Here is a 20511-nt window from a genome sequence, read left to right as displayed (position 1 = left end):
TGGTGTAAGCATGCGCACAGCGTGCCCCGGGAAGCCCGAATCTGCCCACCGGGACGCGCTCCGCAGCCTGAGCGCCTGTCGCCCGTGCGCCAAAACCCAAGTGTATACACGGGGCTGCCTACAAGTTCTTACAGGTGCGCTTGCAGCACTAGTGGCTCCAGGGGCCCTGGAGCGTGCCAACGCCCCCCCCTCCCCCCCAACTTGACCCAAAAGGGCTTTGAGCGCGTCAGCTGGGAGGCCGGGGGAGGGGAGGGAATGTAGCGGGAAGACTGGGCCCCGCCCCACGCTCCTGCAAGCCCCACCCCCGTCGCTTCTGGTTCCACGCCCCCCGCTGGCGCCCAGGCACGCGCCGGGCTTCACGTGCGCACTAGCCGGGCGAGAGGAAGTGACGCAAGTGCCGTGCGTCGCCAGGATGGCCGGGCCATGGCGGCGGGCACAGGCTACGTGCGGCTGTGGGGCGCGGCGCGGTGTTGGGCGCTGCGGCGGCCGCTGCTGGCCGCCGCCGGGGGGCGGGTTCCAACTGCGGCCGGAGCGTGGTTGCCCAGAGGCCGGCGGGCCTGCGACGCCTCGCCTCCCTGGGCGCTGTGGGGCCGAGGCCCTGTGGCCGCGAGCCAGTGGCGGGGACTTTGGGAGGCGAACAGCCGCGGCGGCGGGGGCGCATTCTCCGGCGGCGAGGATGCCCCCGAGGGCGGTGCCGAGGATGGGGCCGCGGGCGCGGGGAGCAGCTCGGGAGGCGGGGAAGGCCCCATCATAACGGCGCTGACGCCCATGACGATTCCGGACGTGTTCCCGCACTTGCCGCTCATCGCCGTCACCCGCAACCCGGTGTTCCCGCGCTTCATCAAGATTATCGAGGTAATGAGCGCCCCCGTCTTGACCTCCATTTCCCCACCTCTGCAAGCAGCGGGTTGGACCGAGGGATCCTTTAGCAGCACCTTCATGCCTCACAACTTTTCCCACGCATGAAGCTTCTTAAAAGTTCGAATTCGTGTCCTTGTCTTCTCATTAGTTTGGTGAGTTGGAGCCAGATTCCTCTCCCTTTCAGATTGAGTTTAGGATTGCCCAGTTAGAGTCCCACCCAGTCGTAGAAATCCGATGCTGGGAAAGACCGGAACTGTTCTGCGCGTTTGGGTAAATGTTTTGTAACACTCTCAGCTGGGGGGCGGTGGTTGCCACCTAGCTAGGAGCCTCTTTGGGATCAGGATTCATTCCTTTCCTAAACATTTCTTGACCGCTTACATGCCAGGTGAGGTTTTTAGGGATACAGCAGTGAATCAGACTGATAAAAATTCCTGCCTTTGGAGGTTGTCCCACTAGAATGTGGGGTACAAAAGGCAATAAATCAGGTTAGTAAATAAATTGTATGTCGGAAGGTAATACATATTATAGGGATAACAGAGTCAGGAATAGAGCACAGGAGATTTAGGGGGAAGGATGCTCTCAGAGGAGCGCGGCCTTGGTTTATTCGTTTAGTAGAGAGTTCTTCAGCTCCTGCCGCGTAGCCGGCACTGAGGATACAGTAACAAACAAGTCAAATACAGTCCCCGTACCTAAGGAACTTGTGTTCTGATGGAAGAGACAGCAAGCAAGATCATTTCAGACTAAGAGCCATGAGGGGTGGGGAGGCTGGACCTGGGTGATGTAATCGAAAGCAACACGAGTGCAAGGAGCTTGAGGTTTTAGAATACAAAGGACCCGAATGCCTTCTTCTCTTTTTTTTCTTTTAATGACGTGGAGATTAGAGTCTGTGGTGGAAAATGGTTATCTGTTAACTGTCCGAGCAAGGTCATGTAATGAGTCAGCCTCTGCGTTCATCTCCAACCTCTCCCTACACTCTAGTCTCTGCTAAACAAATCTCAGGACCGAAGGAGCCCCTGCCAGCTCCTCTGAGGTGTCTGAGCAGCTATTCCGAGGGCCTTCTTTGGTTTCGAGTAGTGGTTACTTGCAGACCCCAGAGCCTGTGGATTCATATCCTGGCTCCACCATCCATAGCTCCTTCACCTTCAGAAAGCTGTTCCTCTGGGCCTCCATTTTCTCGTCTGCAAAATGGGCATCATAATTGTACCTCAATTCTCAGAGCTCATGGGGGAGGGGAGTTCACCTTTGTCAGGGGTATAGCCTTCTATCTCAGTCAGAAGCTGGTGCTACTGTTTCCTGTATGGTATGCTTCTGACCTCTCAGAAGTTTGCCCTGGGGGCCTTTCTCCTGTCCTCAACCCCAGCCGACCTCTGGGGCCAGGAGTGTTCACCAGGTAGGGTCCCCTCGGCCCTGCAAAGTGGCAAATGCCTCTTGTCCCCAGAGGTAGGATTCTTCCAAGAGATTCTGTTTGCCCCGCCCCAGAGTTAGCCAGGAGGGTTAAATGAATTGCTGTGGAAAGCCTGAGGCTGGCACAGGGTATGCCCTGTATTTCTGTCGTTGTTACCTGGTCAGTGATGGGACAGGGGCTGAAAGGCAGCAGCTTTTAGCAGAGGACAAACTGGAGAAACTTGCATGGGACCGAGTTGGCAAAGCTCCATCTACTCGTGTATTTGCGGTTGACCCTGTCTGTGGCTAATTTGCCCCAGTCGTGTGTCCCCTCGGTATAGATCGGTGGCTCTTAAGTGTCAGTGGGCCATGTACCCCTCCTGGCTGTCCTGGACCTTTTCCCTGGGAAAGGTGCATCTGTGAGGTGAGGAATTCCTGAACCGTAAGAGTCCCTGTTAAGGGATGAGTTAAAGCACTGTTCCCAGAGTGTGGTGCCTAGACCGGCCACATGAGCATCACCTGAGAGCTTGTTTGAAGTGCAGATTGTCAGGCCTACTCCAGGCCTCCTCAAGAAACTTCAGGGCTGGGGCTCAGCTGTCTGTCTGAACAAGTCCTCCAGGGAATTCCAGTGCAGGCTGAAGTTTGAGGGCCCTTAAGTGTCATTATAATCTGGTGTGGGGTTTAACGTCTGCTGGATGGAAATCAGTTGAGCCTTACAGATGTCTGTGCTCCTGCCCCATCAGATGTTTCCTAGAAGACGTTAGCCCTCTCCCTGCCGTTGAAATGACATCAAGATAATGTCTTGTCATCCTAGAGCTTTCAGTCGTTGATGAAGAGGGTACAGATGGGATTGGGAAATCCTTTCAGTGGAAATTGGAGGAAGTTACCAGCCGGTGGGATGGGCCACGTTTGGATTCTGCGCGTTCAGTGTTGATTTTCTGTCATTGATAAAATCATAATAGTCTAGACATTTTACCCCTGAAACAACTCTTGAGATAGAATGTTAAATCACTTTCTTGGTTCTTGCCACTGGTCGGTCTGCTTTGACTTTTCTTTAGAAAGCAGCGGAAACCACTGAGGAATGCAGCCCTGCCAATCTGTCCCATGCCTTTGTGTGTTTGGTTTTTAGCGTATCCCCGAGAATGATAGAGAAAACGCTAGAGCTGCTGTCCAAATGTCAGCTAGGAAACCTGCATTTCACTTTGGGGTCATTGTCATGCTAGGTTAAAAATAAGAAGTTGGTTGAGCTGCTAAGAAGGAAGGTCCGTCTTGCCCAGCCGTATGCCGGCGTCTTTCTAAAGAGAGATGACAAGTAAGTGTAACTTTTCCTTCACTCCTTCGTTGAAGTTGCCCTGGAGTGTAGCTCACCACAAATCCCGCTCCCTAGAGTAGCCGGACCTCTGACCTTTGAGCTGCCGAGCATAAGGCTGAGAGCCAAGCATACTTTGTAGTCTAGGCTGAAGACTTGGCCTCGTGCATTGTCAAGATGCGAGGCGGGGAGGGGGAGTGGATTTTAACCTCCAGGACCCTAAGTGTTAAAGACACCCGTGAGGCCGCTTCAGCACAGGGCTAGGTGGGCAGATACCTTGACTCTCGGTGGCAGTCGGCTCCACTTCTGAGTTCGAAGGTACATTCGAAGGCTCGGTAGTGGGAGGTGTGGAATGGAATCCGTTCTGTCCGGGCCTGCCCTTCCAGCCGACCTGGCCAGGAGCTGCTCACCTGTGTTCGTCGGCAGCCGCCAGGGGCCGCCCTCGGTGAGCAGGCGCCCTGCTGGGCCCTGAGCACCTGTGGGAGCGAGGCGGTTGCTCTCCATTTTCAGTTGAGGCTGGTAGGGGTGCCTCTCTTCTCTTCCTCCTCCCTCTCGGTCCGAGGCAGCCTGCTGAGAATCAGAGGGCCCGTGCCGACGCTCCTTTGTGTCCCTGTCCCTTAGCAACGAGTCGGACGTGGTCGAGAGCCTGGATGAAGTCTACCACACGGGGACGTTTGTCCAGATCCACGAGATGCAGGACCTCGGGGACAAGCTGCGCATGATCGTCATGGGACACAGAAGGTGCGGGGCCCCGAGTGCGTGCGATGGGGCAGGAAGAGAGGCCCCGAGTGCCCCCAGGTGCCAGCACGGACCACCCTTCTTGCTCAGCCCTGTCGCCTTGCCACGGCAGGGACTGGGCCAAAGCTGGAGGTGGCCGAGATGGATCACTTCTGGATCCCTCCCTCCTCGGAGTCCCCTTGTTGGAGTGGCAGCGTGGGTGATCGGTGACAACCTGTATCTTTCATGCACGTTATTCACAAAAGCATCCCGGGTGCAGACAGCAAGTTGTCTGGGTGCGTCTGGGTGTTAGATGTTCCCAGTTGGGGCTCCTTCTCCTCCGGTGCCCTGACTGCGTCAGCCAGCAGGTCCTGCCGGATATCCAGCCTAGCACTGTCGTATTTCACTCGAGCAGACACCTTCCCTTCTCGGGCGGTGTGGTTTCCACCTCCACTCTGCTGAAGGGCCGCTCACAGCGGTGAGCCCAGCTTAAATCCTTGTTCGGCCACAGCTGATTGTGAAAAATGTGCCGGCTCGGCTGGGTGGACGCTGTCCAGTTTTCACATGTGTGCCAAGGAGCATCGGTCCTCAAGGTGCTCGTCAGGAGCGTCACGGTCACATCCACGTGGGAAACACTTCTGAGTCCTGTGCCATTATGTAGTAAATGTTGCAAATAGCCCCTCATGGAAGGTGCTCGGCCTTTGTCGAAGCGAGAGTTCCGGTTCTTTTCTCTCCCAGAGCCTTGTCTGGGGTCGGCAAGGCAGCACCCCAGAACACACTCGGGGAAGCGGGGTGCTCCACGCACTGGTTCTGTGAAAGGTCCCACTGGCATTCCCACCGCACGGAGCCCCACACCCGTTTTCATCTGCTCATGTTAGAGGCTGTTTTCGGGAAAGTGGCTGCCGCTGTCTCCTGGGGAGATTCGTGGGGGGAGGGGAGGGGAATGCAACCAAAATGAATAAAAACTGGGGTGGCTGCTGAGTGCCGTCCTCACCTACGAGGCGCCTTATGGAGTGGGTCCCGCGGGCTCCAGAGGCAGCTCTGTGCAACTTGCTGATGTCAGCCGGGGGTGGGGTCCGCGCCCGCCAGCTCCCAGGCCCGCCCTCTGGGGAAGGTGGCGTGTGTGACAGGAGAGGGCCCAGAGGTGGAAGGGCACGTTTGCATTCAATGTGTCACTCGACCCCTGGGGCCTGGTATCTGCTGGGCACCTGGGTGTGGGCAGAAAGAGGCCAGCACCCCCTTCTCCCCAGCAGGGAGGGCATGAGCATCCAAACAGGTCACGGCCTGAGTTCTGATGGTGGTGGGTGCTTTCGGGGGGAAGCGAAGACGGACGGGGTGACGGTAGGCAGGCACAGATGGGGGACAGACCACACGTGGAGTGGTCAGGGAGGGCTTCGGCCGAGGTGCCCTCGAATCGAGGCCCGAACCGCACGAAGGAACACCGTACGGTGAGCTTGGGGCCAAGGGAGGGCAGGCGGAGTCCCGGAGGTCCTGCTTGGTTGAGCTGACGGCTTGAGGTGGGCCCCAGGGCCGGTCACCGCTGGCTCACCCGTCACCTGTTCGTGGAGGACAGCAGGGTGTTGGCGTGCGCACGGATTGGGCGGGTCAGCTGGAGGCCCGCGGTGTCGGGGGTGGGGGGCGCCGTGCCGGTCTCGGGGTTCCGAGACACCGGCTTGGTCCCCGGCTTGGCCCTGTACCCACCCCGGCAGCTTCACCCCGGCCTCGTTTCTGTCTGCAGGATTCACATCAGCAGACAGCTGGAGGTGGAGCCGGAGGAGGCCGAGGCCGAAGCCGAAAACAAGCAGAAGCCCCGCAGGAAGCCGAAACGCAGCAAGAAGGAGGCGGAGGAGGGCCTGAGCTCCGGGCTCCCGACGGAGGTGATGGTGGAGCCCGCCTCGGCTCCCCCCGGCGAGGTGCTCATGGTGGAGGTGGAGAATGTCGTCCACGAGGACTTCCAGGTCACGGAAGAAGTGAAGGTACGGCAGGCAGCTGCCCAGGGAGCTCCCCTGAGCGGGGTGGGTGTTCGTCGACGCTCCAGCCTGTCGCGGCCGTCGGGTTCTTGCGGGATGCAAAATGTACTCCCCCGCAGAAGTGCTAGGAGGGACTGGCATCCAGAAGGCAAAGGAGATGCGCTGGGGCCCTTAGCTGCTCATGAAGGCGGCAGGATTTGAACCTGGGGCCGGCCCCAGCCGTGTCTGCTGCGCGGGAGCCCTCAGCCTTGCTTTCCGTACTGGCTCCTTCCCCTGAAGCCCGGGGTGCTGGGGAGGGAAGCAGGGCCCACCCGCCATTCCCCGTGGCTTCGAGACGGGAGAGCCGCAGCCTTCTGGCCACCTTGACCCCCGGCACAGGCCTGCCAGCAGCGAGCCAGCTGTCAGGGTGGCAGAACGTGTCCTTCCACCTGTTCTTCTGGCGCGTTAGAGGCAGGGTGACCCCCGCCAGTGGGTGGGGACGAACAAGAAAAGCTTACATGCGCGTGGTCTCCCCGAGAACACGCCGTGCGCTGCCGACGGCCTCGGTCTCAGCCTGCAGCGCGGTGTTGAACAGAGTTCTGGGGGGACCTCTGGCCTTGGTGGGAAGGGGTCCTGCAGTCTGTTGGTGACGCCTGCCCCCGGTACCGGGAGGGGCTGCATTTGCTGTTGTCACACCCACGAGCCACACGGGGGCCCTCGGAGCAGTGTTGTCCCGTCCTGGAGAGCTCCCCATGGTGGTGCAAATGTTCTCTGGCTCCACGCCGTTGGCCCCGTGGTTGGAAGGAAACGTCCAGTCCCGTGTGGCGCTAATTTACTTGAGTGCGAGTAGCTGCCGCCGCTTGCTAGACTGACAGCACAGCTCCGAGTTTCCTACAAGGGTCGTGTGGTGGGAGAGAGACGGGGCCAAAGTCAAAGATGCTGCGGGGGACAGATCAGGGAGACTTGACGGGGCTGCAGGCACCGTGGGCCTCTAGCTGCCTTCTGCAGGTCCTTTCTGGAAGGTCAGCTTGCTAGAGGCCATGTGCTTGTGGTGAAGGGACGCGGCCGCTCTCGGTGCCCACCGGTGCCTTCGCTGGGGTGTGGCGTGCTGGGAACCATGCCTTCTGGAAATCATGAGGTTCTGGGCGTTATACCTTAGACTGTCCCATCGTGTCCACCGCAGGGGGGATCCTCTGCCTCGGGGAGCCTGGGGCGAGGTGCTGGGAGGGGGCAGGTGTTGGTTTTCGTTTCTCCTGCCTGGGTCCTGAGTCCCTGGGACTTGGATTCAGGCCGTGCGCCTGGGCACCTGAGGCCATCCTTGGCCTGGGCCACAGCCCCCGCTGGCCCCAGGACCGATGGCAGCACCCCCCCCCCCCCCCCCCCCCCCCCCCGCCCCGTTTGCCAGGCCCTGACCGCCGAGATTGTGAAGACCATCCGGGACATCATTGCCTTGAACCCGCTCTACAGGTTGGTCTCCGGCCCCCCTCTGCCGTCTGAGTGTACGGCCGACCGTCCCCCATCCCTGGGGCCGGGCTGGGGTCGCCTGCCTCTTTGTGCCGCTGGGTTGGCGGGAAGCTTTCTCAGAGCGTCGTCCTGACAGAGAACCTTGCTGGCGCGGGGGTTCGTGGCTCAGGGCCCGGCCCTGCGTGAGGAGATCCTGCTTCCCCTGCGGCAAGGGGGCCCTGGCGGGGGGAGTGGGGTGGCCTACCCAGTCCGGGGCCTTTGCCTCCTTCGTGCTGACGAGGGCTTGGATTTGGTCAGAAGCCTTTTCGTCCTCAGCTGCAGCTGGAGAGAATCTCATGGCGGGCCGGGCCGGCGGGGGGAGGGGTGCACCACACGGCTGCTGGAGGGGCTCGTGTCTGGGCACGGGGACGTTAGTCTCTCGGCTCTGGGACGGGTGGCCTCGCTCGCCCTGCCGCCCGGCTCTCGGCATCCCGGGGCCTTGCCCCGTGCTGCCGGGGAGAGGGCATGCGGGCCACCGGCTGCAGCGGTCCCCGCGGGGCCTCTGTCCCCTCCAGAGAGTCTGTGCTGCAGATGATGCAGGCGGGCCAGAGGGTGGTGGACAACCCCATCTACCTGAGCGACATGGGAGCCGCGCTGACCGGAGCCGAGTCGCACGAGCTGCAGGACGTCCTGGAGGAGACCAACGTGAGTGCGCCCTGGTCCCCCGGGCCCGGCTGCTTGTCCGCGGCTCCGCTCTCCGATTTCGCGTCCCCTCTGCACGGGTCCCTGTTCTCTCGTGGCTGCTTGGCGGCCCTGCGGGCGGTGCCTCGTGGTCACCGGGTGGCGTGCTCGGCTCGCCGCCAGCCTTTGGCCGCTACGAACGTTCCGGACCACAGCTTGCGGGCCTGCAGGAGTTCACCTGTAGGAGGTGTTCGCGGAACTGGGCACGTTAGGTCCGAGGGCGCGCGCCTCCGGTGGGTCCGCCCTGTGGGCGCCCTGTCTGCGAGGTGCCTGCCCCCCCACCCTCAGCAGGCCCAGAGGCGGCTTCCGACCGTCGCCCGCGTCTTCCCTTTCTCGGCAGATCCCCAAGCGGCTGTATAAGGCCCTCTCCCTCCTCAAGAAGGAGTTTGAGCTGAGCAAGCTGCAGCAGCGCCTGGGGCGCGAGGTGAGCCCGGGCTGCCGACGCGCCTCTGCGGGGAGGGCGGCGGCGTGCGGGGCGGCCGCCGGTTCGGGAGGCTCTGCGCCCCAAACCCTGAGGCCGGTCCTGGCAGCTGAGCCCGGAGCCTGTGGTCTCGGGACGTCCCCCGTCGGGACAGAGCCCCGCGGAGATGCTGGGAATGGGGAACCGGCCCGGGAGAGGTTGAAAATCGGTTTCCCCACGACTCTGCGTTTTGCGGCTCACCTTCCCGATTGCGGACGAATCTGTGGGCTGCCTGGATTTTCAGTTGCTCGCCATTCACAGTTGAGTGACTTCTTTCACTCAGTTTTATTTGAGGAAAACCTTCCACGTCACATCTGTAACTAGGAAATTTTTTAACCCTTAGTTATCAGCACGAGGTAATTCTTTTTTACGTATACGCCTATTTATTTAAGCAGTCTCTACCCCCCAGGGTGGGTCTTGAACTCATGACCCTGAGATCAAGAGTTGATGCTCTTCTGACTAAGCGCACCAGGCACCCCACGAGGCAGTTGGGTGTGTTTTTTTTTTTTAATGTTTTTTGCTTATTTTCGAGAGAGAGAATGAGCACGAGTACGGAAGGGTCAGAGAGAGAGAGAGACACGGAATCGGTGGCAGGCTCCAGGCTCTGAGCTGTCAGCACAGAGCCCGACGCGGGGCTTGAACCCATGAACTGCAAGATCATGACCTGCTTCGCTGATGGCGCCCCCCCGGGCGCCGCCCCTGCCCCCCACGAGGCAGTTCTGAACGCACCCCCAACGGGACGCAGGGGTGGGGGCTGTAGGCGGCACTGGGGCCCGGCCCGGCCTCCGAGCCCTCGCCTGCTGCCCTGTCCGTCCAGAGGAGCTCCGTGCCCGTGGGAGGCGCGCTGGGGTCACGGTCGGGATCAAAGAGCAAATCGCTTGCTCATCCGGCACCGAGAGTTTATTTTGGGGCCGCACTCAGGGAGACTAGGTTCAGGGTGGGGGAGCTGGAGGCGGCCTCGGGGACTCTCCTCCTCCCGTGTCTCGAGGGAGCAGCGGCCCCGCCCCGGCCCGTGTGGGTCTGCAGACCTGCCCGTGTTCCCTGCCGTGCGCTGTGACCGTAGCCTCTGGGCCCTATAGGTGGAAGAGAAAATCAAGCAGACGCACCGCAAATATCTCCTGCAAGAGCAGCTGAAGATCATCAAGAAGGAGCTGGGCCTGGAGAAGGAGGACAAGGACGCCATCGAGGAGAAGTTCCGCGAACGGCTGAAGGAGCTCGTGGTCCCCAAGCACGTCATGGACGTGGTGGACGAGGAGCTTAGCAAGCTGGGCCTGCTGGACAACCACTCCTCCGAGTTCAAGTGAGCACCCTGGGGGCTGTGCTCCACGTGACCTCCGCCCTCAGGGGCGGCCCCTTCTCGCTCCTCCGCCCAGACCCAGAGGCTGGGAGGTTGGGTCCCTTGGGCGCACTCTGGCTACGGTGGGCGCCCGAGGAGCGCTTGACGTATGACGGCCCTGTCTGGGTGCCCCTGGGCGGAACAGACTTCTTTGTCACTCCGTCTCCCGGCTGGAGAATTTGAGGTTCAGAGAAGTCAGCGAGCGGGGCCTCTGAGCTGGTAGACGGGGACGGGAATTTGAACCCTGGGGTGTCGGCCCAAAGCGGTGCTTGCTTGCGGCCCCTCTTTGGCATTTCTCCGAGGGCCTGGAGGTCCGCGCGTCTTCCTGGGGGCTCGGCCTTGTCCGGTGGGCACACGGCTCCCAGCCTGGGGGTCTCTCATCGCCGCGCTGACCTGCCACCGGCCGGGCCCGTTTCCCACTTGTTGTGGGTGAGGTTGTCTCGCGTTTACCGCTGCCGCCTCCGCGGTACAGGCTTCTGACCAGTCCCCGTGCGCGCCCTGTCTGGCTCGGGAAACGGGCCAAGCGCTTGTCCTGGGAACTGTGCCGGGGCCCACAGTGTGGCCTCTGCCTGGACGGCCTTCCCAGGCGGTCGGCGGCCCTTGCGGCCGAGGTGCTCGGCGTGGTCCGCGCAGCGGGTTCCGCGGGCGCTGGCGACGTGGCTTTGCCACGCTCACCGGCCCCGGTCTGTCCCGTGGCAGCGTCACTCGGAACTACCTGGACTGGCTGACGTCCATCCCGTGGGGCAAGCACAGCGACGAGAATCTGGACTTGGCCCGGGCCCAGGCGGTGCTGGAGGAGGACCACTATGGGATGGAAGACGTCAAGAAGCGCATCCTCGTGAGGCCCCCCGCACCCCCCCCCGCTTCCCAGGCCGGCCCCCCCCGCCCCCATCCTGGTGACCCCCCCCCCCATCATGCTTCCCGGGCCACCGCCCCGCCCCCATCCTGGTGACGCCCCTTTGCACCCACCCCCTGCTTCCCAGGCCACCCCCCCCGCCCCCATCCTGGTGACCCCCCCCCCCATGCTTCCCGGGCCACCCCCCGCCCCCATCCCGGTGACCCCCCCCTGCACCCCCCTGCTTCCCAGGCCACCCCCCCGCCCCCATCCTGGTGACCCCCCCCCCCCCCGCTTCCCAGGCCACCCCCCCCGCCCCCATCCCAGTGATGCCCCCCGCACCACCCTGCTTCCCAGGCCGCCTCCCCCGTCCCCCTGCCCCCATCCCGGTGATGCCCCCCCGCACCCCCCCTGCTTCCCAGGCCACCCCCCACCCCCATCCCAGTGATGGACCCCCCGTACCCCCCCCCCCCCACTTCCCAGGCCGCCCCCCCCCAACCCCATCCCGGTGAGGAAGGAGAGGTGGAGGGCTCCAGCTAGAGGCGGCAAGGGCAGTCTGGGCCAGGCTCCCTGCTCCAGGGGCCTCCGGTTTCTGAGGGGGACAAGAGTGCCTGAGATGACAGACGGACCTGGCCCCAGGGCCAGTAGGCTATGGCTGGGGCAGAGAGAGGATCGGGACGGTCCAGGATGTGGGAGGAAGGGGACACACTAGCCGGGCCTGGTGCCGTGTCCCCCACGGTCGGTCCCTGCCCTCCCCGGGCCATGTGACCCTTCAGTCGGCTCGGCCCCTCTGGGATATGCCTTGTCCCTTCCGCGGCCCCCGGAACCCTGCAAGGCGGCGTGACGGTGCTGAGGCCCACGTCAGGCGGGGCCCCTTGCTCTGCAGAGAGGGCGGCGAGCCTCACGGGAGCCCACCTCTGCCCGCAGGAGTTCATCGCCGTCAGCCAGCTCCGAGGCTCCACCCAGGGCAAGATCCTCTGCTTCTACGGTCCGCCCGGCGTGGGCAAGACCAGCATCGCCCGCTCCATCGCCCGTGCCCTGAACCGCGAGTACTTCCGCTTCAGCGTGGGCGGCATGACCGACGTGGCCGAGATCAAAGGGCACAGGTAGGCCCGGCCTCCTGTCGGGCTTCGTTCCCCCGCCCCGGCTCTCTTCCCGTGTGTTAGAGGGGGCGTCAGCGGTGAGCGGGGCCCTGTGCTTGCGCTGCGGTAACGTGACCGAGTGCAGCCGCTCGAACGTGGGCCCAAAGCCTTCGCCTTCAGCACCGGGAGGGCGGACCACCCCCAGCGTTTGTTCGCCAGGTCGTGGACAGATATCCCTGTGGATTCAGCTCCCGTCCGCCCACTCAGTGCCCCCAGTGCTGCGGCCAGAGTTCTGGGGCCAGAGTTCTGGGGCCGCGTGCTCAGCCCCAGGACCAGGGACTGTGGGCCAGGGCGAGGGGCGAGATGGTCTCCCCAGCGAGGACGGGGCGGCACGCCGGTGAGGTCTCGGCACGGCTCTTGGTTCTTTGCTCCCTCATCCTGGGTCCGGGGTGTCAGAACTGCCCGGCCGTGTGCATGGCACCTTCCGTCAGGGCAGTCAGGATGTCGTGTTCTCCCGGGGCCTCCCGCCACGCCAGCCCCTGCTGAGGGTGGTTCTCAGAGCAGTTTCTTTAGGGAGACACAGGCGTAACAGGTGTACGAGTATCTCGGGAGCTCCAGGAGTTCAGAGAAGGCATCCAGAGTCTGGCAGGGCCTTGGGGGACGGGAGTGGATGAGGCCTTCACGGTGCTGGATGAGGAGTCAGTGGGAGCCTGTGGTGCAAGCGCGCCCGGGAGGCGTGGCAGAGGGGCGGCTCTACTGGCTCTTGGCTCAGGACTGGAGTCTGAGCTGGGTTGGGGAGGCAGAGGCAGGCCCTGGTGGCCCCTTGGCCCCTGGTTCAGAAGGCCCAAGAGTGTGGACAAGGACCACTCACCCAGGCCGGGAAGGGGCCTTGGCTGAAGTTTCAAACAAGTATAGGTCTGTGACAAGTGGGGGTGAGTCACTGGGGGAAAGGGGCCCAGGAGGGCAGGCAGGTGTTCTCTATTGGTGTCCGTCTGGGATCCCCAAACAAGGATGAGGAAGGAAACTTCTGCTGCTGTCCTTTAGTAACAGCAGCAACATTTTCTCTGTTCACAGCTCTCCAGGGCTCCCTCGTCTCTCGGGGTAAAAGCCCAGATCCACACTGAGGCCTGGAAGGCCTAGCACACCCTGCCCTGTTTGTTCCCTTCTCTCTCTCCCCCTCACTCACTCTACTCTGGAAGCCATGTGGGCTTCCAGCACTCTGGGCCTGGTCCCGCCCCTGCCCCAGGACCTTTGCACAGGCTGTTTTCTTACCCAGAAAACTTCCTTCGAATACCCACACAGTTTGCCTCTTCACTTATTTTGCTCTGGGCGTCTCCCCGAAGCGTCCTTTATCCCCGTCTTAGAGTAGTGTGCCTCTGAGATGGCATTGCAGGACCCCCATCCTTTTGTTGTCTTTGTAGTGTGGAAAAAGCTTCCCTACCTCGTGATTTCCTCCTCTACCTGGCCGACCATCTGTCTGCCCTGCTGGGCCTTAACCTCACAGACACAGGGCTCGTGTCTGCTTTATGCTCTGTGAGTGCCAGACACCTGCAGCTGAGCCGGGACAGTAGAGCAAGTAGATGGTCAAGAAACACCCAGCAAGCGCCAGCTGGGGCCGGGCCCCGGGCGCCGTGGCCCCGAGGGCTGGGAGGCCATGCTGTGCCTGCCATTGGGGAGGACCTGGGAGGCGGGTCGTTCGCTGCCGGCACCTGGCTGCTCTTGACCTTCCCTGCTCTGTGAGGTGGGCACCGTGGGCTGGGTTTCACCATCTGGATAGGAGGTGCTGGCTGGGGGGATGGCCCTGAGAGGGACCCGGTTTCAAGTCTGTGTCTGTGCCTCGAGTCGGGGGCGGGGGGGTGGGGGTGGGTGCGCGGGGCGGCCTTCCCATTGCTGGGGCGAACAGGTGGTTGGGGTGACCGTGCTCTGCCTCCGCTGCGGCCCCTGGAGGGCACCTGGCTCGCCGAGGTCCTGTCTGTGAGCTGGGCCTGCGGGTGCCGGCGTGACCAGCCCCAGGCAGGTGAGGTGCCATCCGTTCCTGCTGTGCCCTGCCCCCCAGGCGGACGTATGTGGGCGCCATGCCGGGAAAGATCATCCAGTGCCTGAAGAAGACCAAGACGGAGAACCCCTTGATCCTGATAGACGAGGTGCGCACAGACGGAGGGCGGGGCACGGGGCCGGGCTCAGAGCTGACCGGGCAGCGCGGCCTCCGTTCCCGGTGCCCTTCCCCAGACGCCGTCCCTCGGGCCGTCCTGGGCCAGAGCTCCGGGCGGTGCTGACCAGGTGGGGAGTGTCCCCGATCGAGCCTCGGGGGAACCCTTCTGCTTCCGCTCCGGGCCGGCCCCGTCCCTCCCCCTGGGCGCAGTCCGGTCCCACTGGCGCCCTCCTAGCAGCGGCGTCTGGTCAGGAGACACGGGGAGCCGGACGAGGGGCCGAAGCCGTCTGCCGTCCCTTCAGGTGGACAAGATCGGCCGGGGCTACCAGGGGGACCCCTCGTCAGCACTGCTGGAGCTGCTGGACCCTGAGCAGAACGCCAACTTCCTGGATCACTACCTGGACGTGCCCGTGGACTTGTCCAAGGTGTGCATCCTGCACGGGGCCTGGGCCCGGGGGGGGGCGGCAGGTGCCAATCCTCCAGTACCTCCCTGCCGCCTCCCCAGGTGCTGTTCATCTGCACGGCCAATGTCACGGAGACCATTCCAGAGCCGCTGAGGGACCGGATGGAGATGATCAACGTGTCTGGCTACGTGGCCCAGGAGAAGCTTGCCATCGCAGAGGTGAGGCCGGGACCCCCCCGCCCAGCCCTGGACCAAAGCGGGCAGCCCCGCTAAGTGCCCGCCACCTAACCAGAGGGGGGCGGACAGCCCACGGTGGCCCTGCTCGGAGAGGGGGTGGCCGGGGTCTGCCCGCCTGTGCAGTGAGGTATCGCCGAGAGCAAGGCGGGGCCTGCTGTGAACCGTGCAACGGCACAGCTCTGACGCCAACGTGGCATTTCCCTGCGCCACCCCATCTTCCGGTGGGGTGTCCGGCAACTCCCGTCAGAATCTGGTCCTGCCTGGGGCTCGGGTCAGACCCCGCAGGGGAAGGGCTCGGTGCCTCGGACTGCCCACTTACATGCCAGTTGCACGTTCCAGGTCTTTCTTCTGGCCAGCTGGCTGTAAATCTGGAGTTCCCACGGCCTGCTCTCTGGGTTTGAGGATTTGCTAGGACAGCTCACAGAACCCCGGAAAGGTTTACTTAGGTACCGGGTTATTGTAAAGGGTACACCCAGGGAACCGCCAAAAAGGATCTATCGAGCCAAGTAGGGGGCAGGGGCTTCTGTGCCCTCCCTGGGAGTGCCACCCTCCCAGCACCACCCAGTGAGTCCGAATTCACCCGGCTCCCTTGTCTAGAGTATTTACGGAGGCTGTTTTAGGTGCATCAAGTGAATCATTAGTCACTGGTGACGGACTCTACTTGCAGCCCCTCCCCTCTCCCTGGGGGTCAGGGGTGAGGCTGAAAGTCCCATCCCTCTACCCCCATGGTTGGGTCCTCTGGCCCTCAACAGGGGCCACCTCACTGGCACAAGCTCGGGTGTGGCGGAAAGGGGCTTATAGATCCCAACAGCTGTCCTTCTCACCCTGTCACTCAGAAAACGACAGGGTGTGGGAAGCTCTTATATCAGGACCTGGGGTCAAAGACCAAGGACAGACTTCTTTTAAAAATTTTTTAAGGTCTGTTTATTTTGAGAGACACACAAGTGTGAGCAGGGGGAGGAGGGGCGGAGAGAGGGAGAGAGAATCCTAAGCAGGCTCCACACTGGCAGCGCAGAGCCCGACGTGGGGCTTGAACTCCTAAACCGCCAGATCGTGACCTGAGCCGAAACCAGGAGTCGGACGCTTCACCGGCTGAGCCACCCGGGCGCCCCCAGATTTCTCCTCATACCCCACTGTCTCGGGCCCCAGAACAGGAATAAGGGAAAGACAGCCCGTGAGCACAACGTTGGGGAGAACACAGTCTCTGGGGCTTTCAGGGCGCGGGGGACCCGTGCACCGTCGGGGGCTGTGTGCTCAGCTCTGTTAGCAAACTCCCCCGTGAGCGTGCTGCTGCCTCGTCCCGCAGCGCGTCTGTCCCCGGTGCGGGCCCTGGGCCCCTCGGCTGGCTTCCGTGGCTGCACGCTTGCAGCCGTGGGTGTGGGTGCGGGTGCGAAGCTGCCGTCTTCCCGCCGGCTGGGTCAGGTTCTGTGCGTGCGTAACGCGTTTCCTAGGCCGAGGCGAGCCCAGGATCCGGGGCTCTGTGCGCTTCTTAGACGTTAGCAGTCTTCCGAGGCTGGAGACTGGATTCGCACCCTTGGAGGATGTTGAGCAGAGCCGAGAGCCAGGTTTTCTTCCGGACGGGAGTCTTGGTTTCTGGCTGCGTCGTCTTTGCGGAAAGGGGTTGAGCACGTTTCTCCCTGAGTCCATCGCAGCCGTCAGGGGCTGACCGTGGTCTCCTCTCCCGTGGGGTAGGAGGTGGGCAAGAGGAGCTCTTGGCTGAGGTGGTTACAGGGGTACTGGGGTGTCTGCCCGGCCAAGGAGGGGCAGGCTGGGGGGCCTGTGCCGGGGCTGCTTTTGAACCTTTAAAATGACAAGAGGAACACGGACTCCCAGAGGCTTCTGGCCAACCCATGTCAGCAGATGTACTGATGTGTGTGGTTGTGTCCCCGTGTCTCCCCTCCTGCTCCGCCAGTTGGCGCTCAGGACCGTCCCGTGACCGCTGTGTGGCGGGAGTTGGGCTGGGCTGTGGGTGACAGGGAGCCCCTCGATCTCCCCGCTTCTGTCTGTGCTCGGGGTGGCGGCCGCTTGCCCTGACTCCCAGGTCCTCAGTGTGTACGTGGGCTGAGCCCAGGGATCAGGGAGACCTTCCTGGGGGAGTGGCATCTCAGATGACATCTGGAGGAAGGGAGGGCTGGGATCTGGGCAGAGACCTGGGAGCTTCCGGAGGAGGCGGGCTGGGCAGCTGTGGGCTCACGTGTGGGGTCCTGGCGCCTGCCGTGCTCTCCGCCCAGACTCCCCGCCTCCCTCCCTCCTAGCGTCGCTGGCTCCTTACCCTCAGGTCTCAGCTTTGAGGTCGCCTCCCAGGGCAGCTGTCCCCCAGCCACCCACTGGGGGCCGAGAGCTCTGTGCGGGCAGGCGCTGGGCCCACCTCCGTGATCTTTAGGCAGCCTGGGGTCTTGGGAAGGCTCAGGGGTAAGCGGGGCCCACAGGAGAGGCCCTGAGGCCCTGGGGGTCTTGACGACAGCGTCCCCCTCCCTGCCAGCGCTACCTGGTGCCTCAGGCCCGCGCCCTGTGTGGCCTGGATGAGAGCAAGGCCAAGCTGTCCCCAGAGGTGCTGACCCTCCTCATCAAGCAGTACTGCCGGGAGAGCGGCGTGCGCAACTTGCAGAAGCAGGTGGAGAAGGTGAGCCGGGCGGGCCGGCAGGGGTTGGGGGGGGGGGGGGGGCGGGCTCTGTGGCCTGGCCAGGCAGGTGGAGAATCGTGAGGACCGGATGCCAACCCTGAGACACGTCCTGCGTGACCCCACTCACCGGGGTGCCTAGAGGAGTCCCGTCCACAGAGACAGTAGATAGTGGGCTCCAAGGGTGGGGTGAGGCAGGGGGAGGGGAGTCACCGTTTCATGGGGACAGTCTGTCTGGGGAGATGGAAAGTTTGGAGACGGTTGCACGACCGCGTGAATGCCCTTATGCCACGGAGCTGTAAACTTAAAAGTGGCTGAAAAGTTCTTTTTCTGTACTTTACCGTGATGTTAAAGATTAAAGACCAGCGGGGTGGGGGCCGCACCCACCCTGCTGCCTTTCCCCGGCCAGGTGTTACGGAAGTCTGCCTACAAGATTGTGAGTGGCGAGGCCGAGCTCGTGGAGGTGACGCCCGAGAACCTGCAGGACTTTGTGGGGAAGCCCATGTTCACCGTGGAGCGCATGTATGATGTGACGCCCCCCGGCGTGGTCATGGGGCTGGCCTGGACCGCCATGGGTGAGCAGCCCGTGCCAGGAGGTGGCCTGGGACGGTGCGGGGGGGGGGGGGGGGGGGGGTCCTGGAGAACGTCTCACACCGGTTCCTGTGCGGTCAGCTGGCGTCCCCCCAAGATACACTGGCATTGAAGGGAGTCCCAAGGGATCAGGGGCTGATCGAGGAGGAAAACGATGCGGCCGCCAGGTGGCAATGTCCTCCCACAAGCTTTATTCGCATGGACGGGAGGCCCCCTCCCCTTGCTTGGGGGAGGAGGGCAAGGGAGCCCTGGAGATGGGGTCCCGGTGACCTTGCCCAGCCCAACAGGGAGGCTGGGGTGTGCGAGGCAGGCTCTGAACCGTGAATCAGTCTGCTTGTTTGGACCTCAGTTAAGCAGCCGCACCAGCCAAGCGGGCAAGAGGGCGAGTGGGCGGCTGTCGGCCCTTAGGCCGTAGGGCTGGTGCAGGTGCTGCATCGGATGAGCAGGCCTTGAACAGGCCCTAGGCCGGGGAGAGCTAGCGAAGGGACAGTGTTAGTGAAGGGGCATCCGCTAGGTGGCCCCACCGGTAGGGTCGGGGGAGCCACGGTCCCTAGAACCCGAGGGTCCCAGAGTTCACAGGCTCTGCGTGCTGGTCTCCCAGGAGGCTCTACGCTGTTTGTGGAGACCTCCCCTCGGCGGCCACGAGACAAGGACGGCAAGGGGGACAAGGACGGGAGCCTGGAGGTGACAGGCCAGCTGGGGGACGTGATGAAGGAGAGTGCTCGCATCGCCTACACCTTCGCCAGGGCCTTCCTGATGCAGCACGACCCGGCCAACGACTACCTGGTGACCTCCCACATCCACCTGCACGTGCCCGAGGTGAGGCTCCACCTCCCGCCTCCGGGGGCAGCCCCGCCGCCTGTGCCCCCCACCTCGTCCCGCCTGCCCACCCCCTGCCCGCACCTCCCCACCAGGGCGCCACCCCCAAGGACGGCCCGAGTGCCGGCTGCACCATCGTCACGGCGCTGCTCTCCCTCGCGACGGACCGGCCAGTTAGACCAAACCTGGCCATGACGGGCGAGGTCTCCCTCAGGGGCAAGATCTTGCCGGTGGGCGGCATCAAGGAGAAGACCATCGCGGTGAGCGTCCGCCCCACCCCGGGCAGGGCTGGCACCCTCAGGGGAGTCTGGATCGGGGGCCCTGCGCTGTGGCATCGCATACACGGAGCGAGCCTCGGGCGGGAAAGGGTGACAGCGCAGTTTACAGACCACGAGGGTGAGGCCTGGGCCCTGCTGACCCGAGTCTTGGCCGCCCCCCCTTCGGTGGCACCTCCCGGCCCCCCCCCCCCCCACCCCGCGTTGCATTGCAGGTAGGATCTGCTACCCTCCGGCCTAAGCGCCCAGATGCACAGAAGGCAGGGGACATGGGCCTGTGGGGGTGGAGGGGTCTGCTCCTACCAGACCCTCGGTCCGGGGCTTCCTGTGTCGGGACCCCTCCCTTCCCCACCTTGACCCTACCCCCCACCTGCCTACAAGGCAGGGTGTCCACAGATGGGGACGGACAGCCATCTCAGGCAGGGGGCTTGCGGAGGCTCTCCGGGCCTTGCCTCGCCTGTGAGTGGAATGTGCACCGTGTCCCTGGATGGAGCCTGGGACAGATGGGAACCATTGTTCTCCAAGGGCCTCATCGGGCTGAGGGGCCCTCCCAGTGAGCCAGGGCCCAGGAAAGGACGAGGGGGCAGGCCGGGATGTGCACTAAGCCTAGAAGTGCTTAAATGCACGTTTCTGTAAGGCTCCCGTGCCAAACCGCTAAAGGTAAAGCACTGGTGACTGTGGATTAATCCAGAAAAGTGGGGCTCTGGGAGAGCAGGTTCCTGGAACGGAGGCCAGTGACGTGGTTTGGGCTTTAGTTTCCTGATCTGTGAGCGAGCTCATGCAGTGCAGCCTGGCCGTCTGGGCCGAGCCCCATCCCACTGCCCGCCCTGACCTCCCGGCCGGCCGGCGGTCCCCTCCTTCCCAGGCCAAGCGAGCCGGAGTGACCTGCATCGTCCTGCCAGCCGAGAACAAGAAGGACTTCTATGACCTGGCCGCCTTCATCACCGAGGGCCTGGAGGTCCACTTCGTGGAACACTACCAGGAGATCTTCAACATCGCCTTCCCCGAGGAGCAGGCGGAGGCCGTGGCGGTGGAGCGGTGACCGCAGCCCGGGCGCTGCTGGCACTCACGGGCCCCGTCCAGGCCGAAAACGCGCCAGGGCCGGGGACCCTGGGCAGCTGAGTCCCCAGGAGGCTCGGGAGCGGCTGGAGTCCCAAGGACCTCAATTATGGCTTAATCACGGAGTCTGACATATATGAACTATTTAATTATGATTAAAACCCTTTCCAGTACCGGCCGGCTGCTTGTGTCTGTGCGCCACGTCACCACCGCGCCCCTTCCCCCAGACCAATACAAGA

The 20511-nt window shown here is 63.2% G+C and overlaps 1 protein-coding gene across 1 annotated transcript; it reads left to right on the top strand.

The window, feature by feature from the left end:
• Nucleotides 1-395: 395 nt before the first annotated feature.
• LONP1 (lon peptidase 1, mitochondrial) lies at nucleotides 396-20445 on the top strand. The gene is made up of 18 exons (XM_078443528.2): nucleotides 396-855; nucleotides 3468-3556; nucleotides 4175-4294; nucleotides 6009-6246; nucleotides 7625-7686; nucleotides 8238-8367; nucleotides 8744-8827; nucleotides 9943-10163; nucleotides 10899-11037; nucleotides 11962-12140; nucleotides 14173-14260; nucleotides 14571-14693; nucleotides 14774-14890; nucleotides 17391-17531; nucleotides 17938-18103; nucleotides 18721-18938; nucleotides 19034-19198; nucleotides 20079-20445. The coding sequence occupies exons 1-18, from the start codon at nucleotides 424-426 to the stop codon at nucleotides 20253-20255; spliced, it is 2889 nt and encodes a 962-aa protein (XP_078299654.2). The 5' UTR covers nucleotides 396-423; the 3' UTR covers nucleotides 20256-20445.
• Nucleotides 20446-20511: the final 66 nt, after the last annotated feature.

The sequence above is a fragment of the Panthera onca genome, chromosome A2 (genome assembly GCF_046562875.1).
Source record: "Panthera onca isolate mPanOnc1 chromosome A2, mPanOnc1 haplotype 2, whole genome shotgun sequence".
NCBI classification, from domain to species: Eukaryota; Metazoa; Chordata; class Mammalia; order Carnivora; family Felidae; genus Panthera; species Panthera onca.
This window is presented reverse-complemented; position numbering and strand designations above follow the sequence as displayed.

Bases quoted from the DNA above. Each gene is read 5' to 3' on its own strand.
- LONP1 (XM_078443528.2), top strand. From the start codon at position 424: ATGGCGGCGGGCACAGGCTACGTGCGGCTGTGGGGCGCGGCGCGGTGT. The intron at 4,295-6,008 runs GTGCGGGGCCCC...TTCTGTCTGCAG, and splicing joins ATCGTCATGGGACACAGAAG to GATTCACATCAGCAGACAGC. The intron at 14,694-14,773 runs GTGTGCATCCTG...CCGCCTCCCCAG, and splicing joins TGCCCGTGGACTTGTCCAAG to GTGCTGTTCATCTGCACGGC.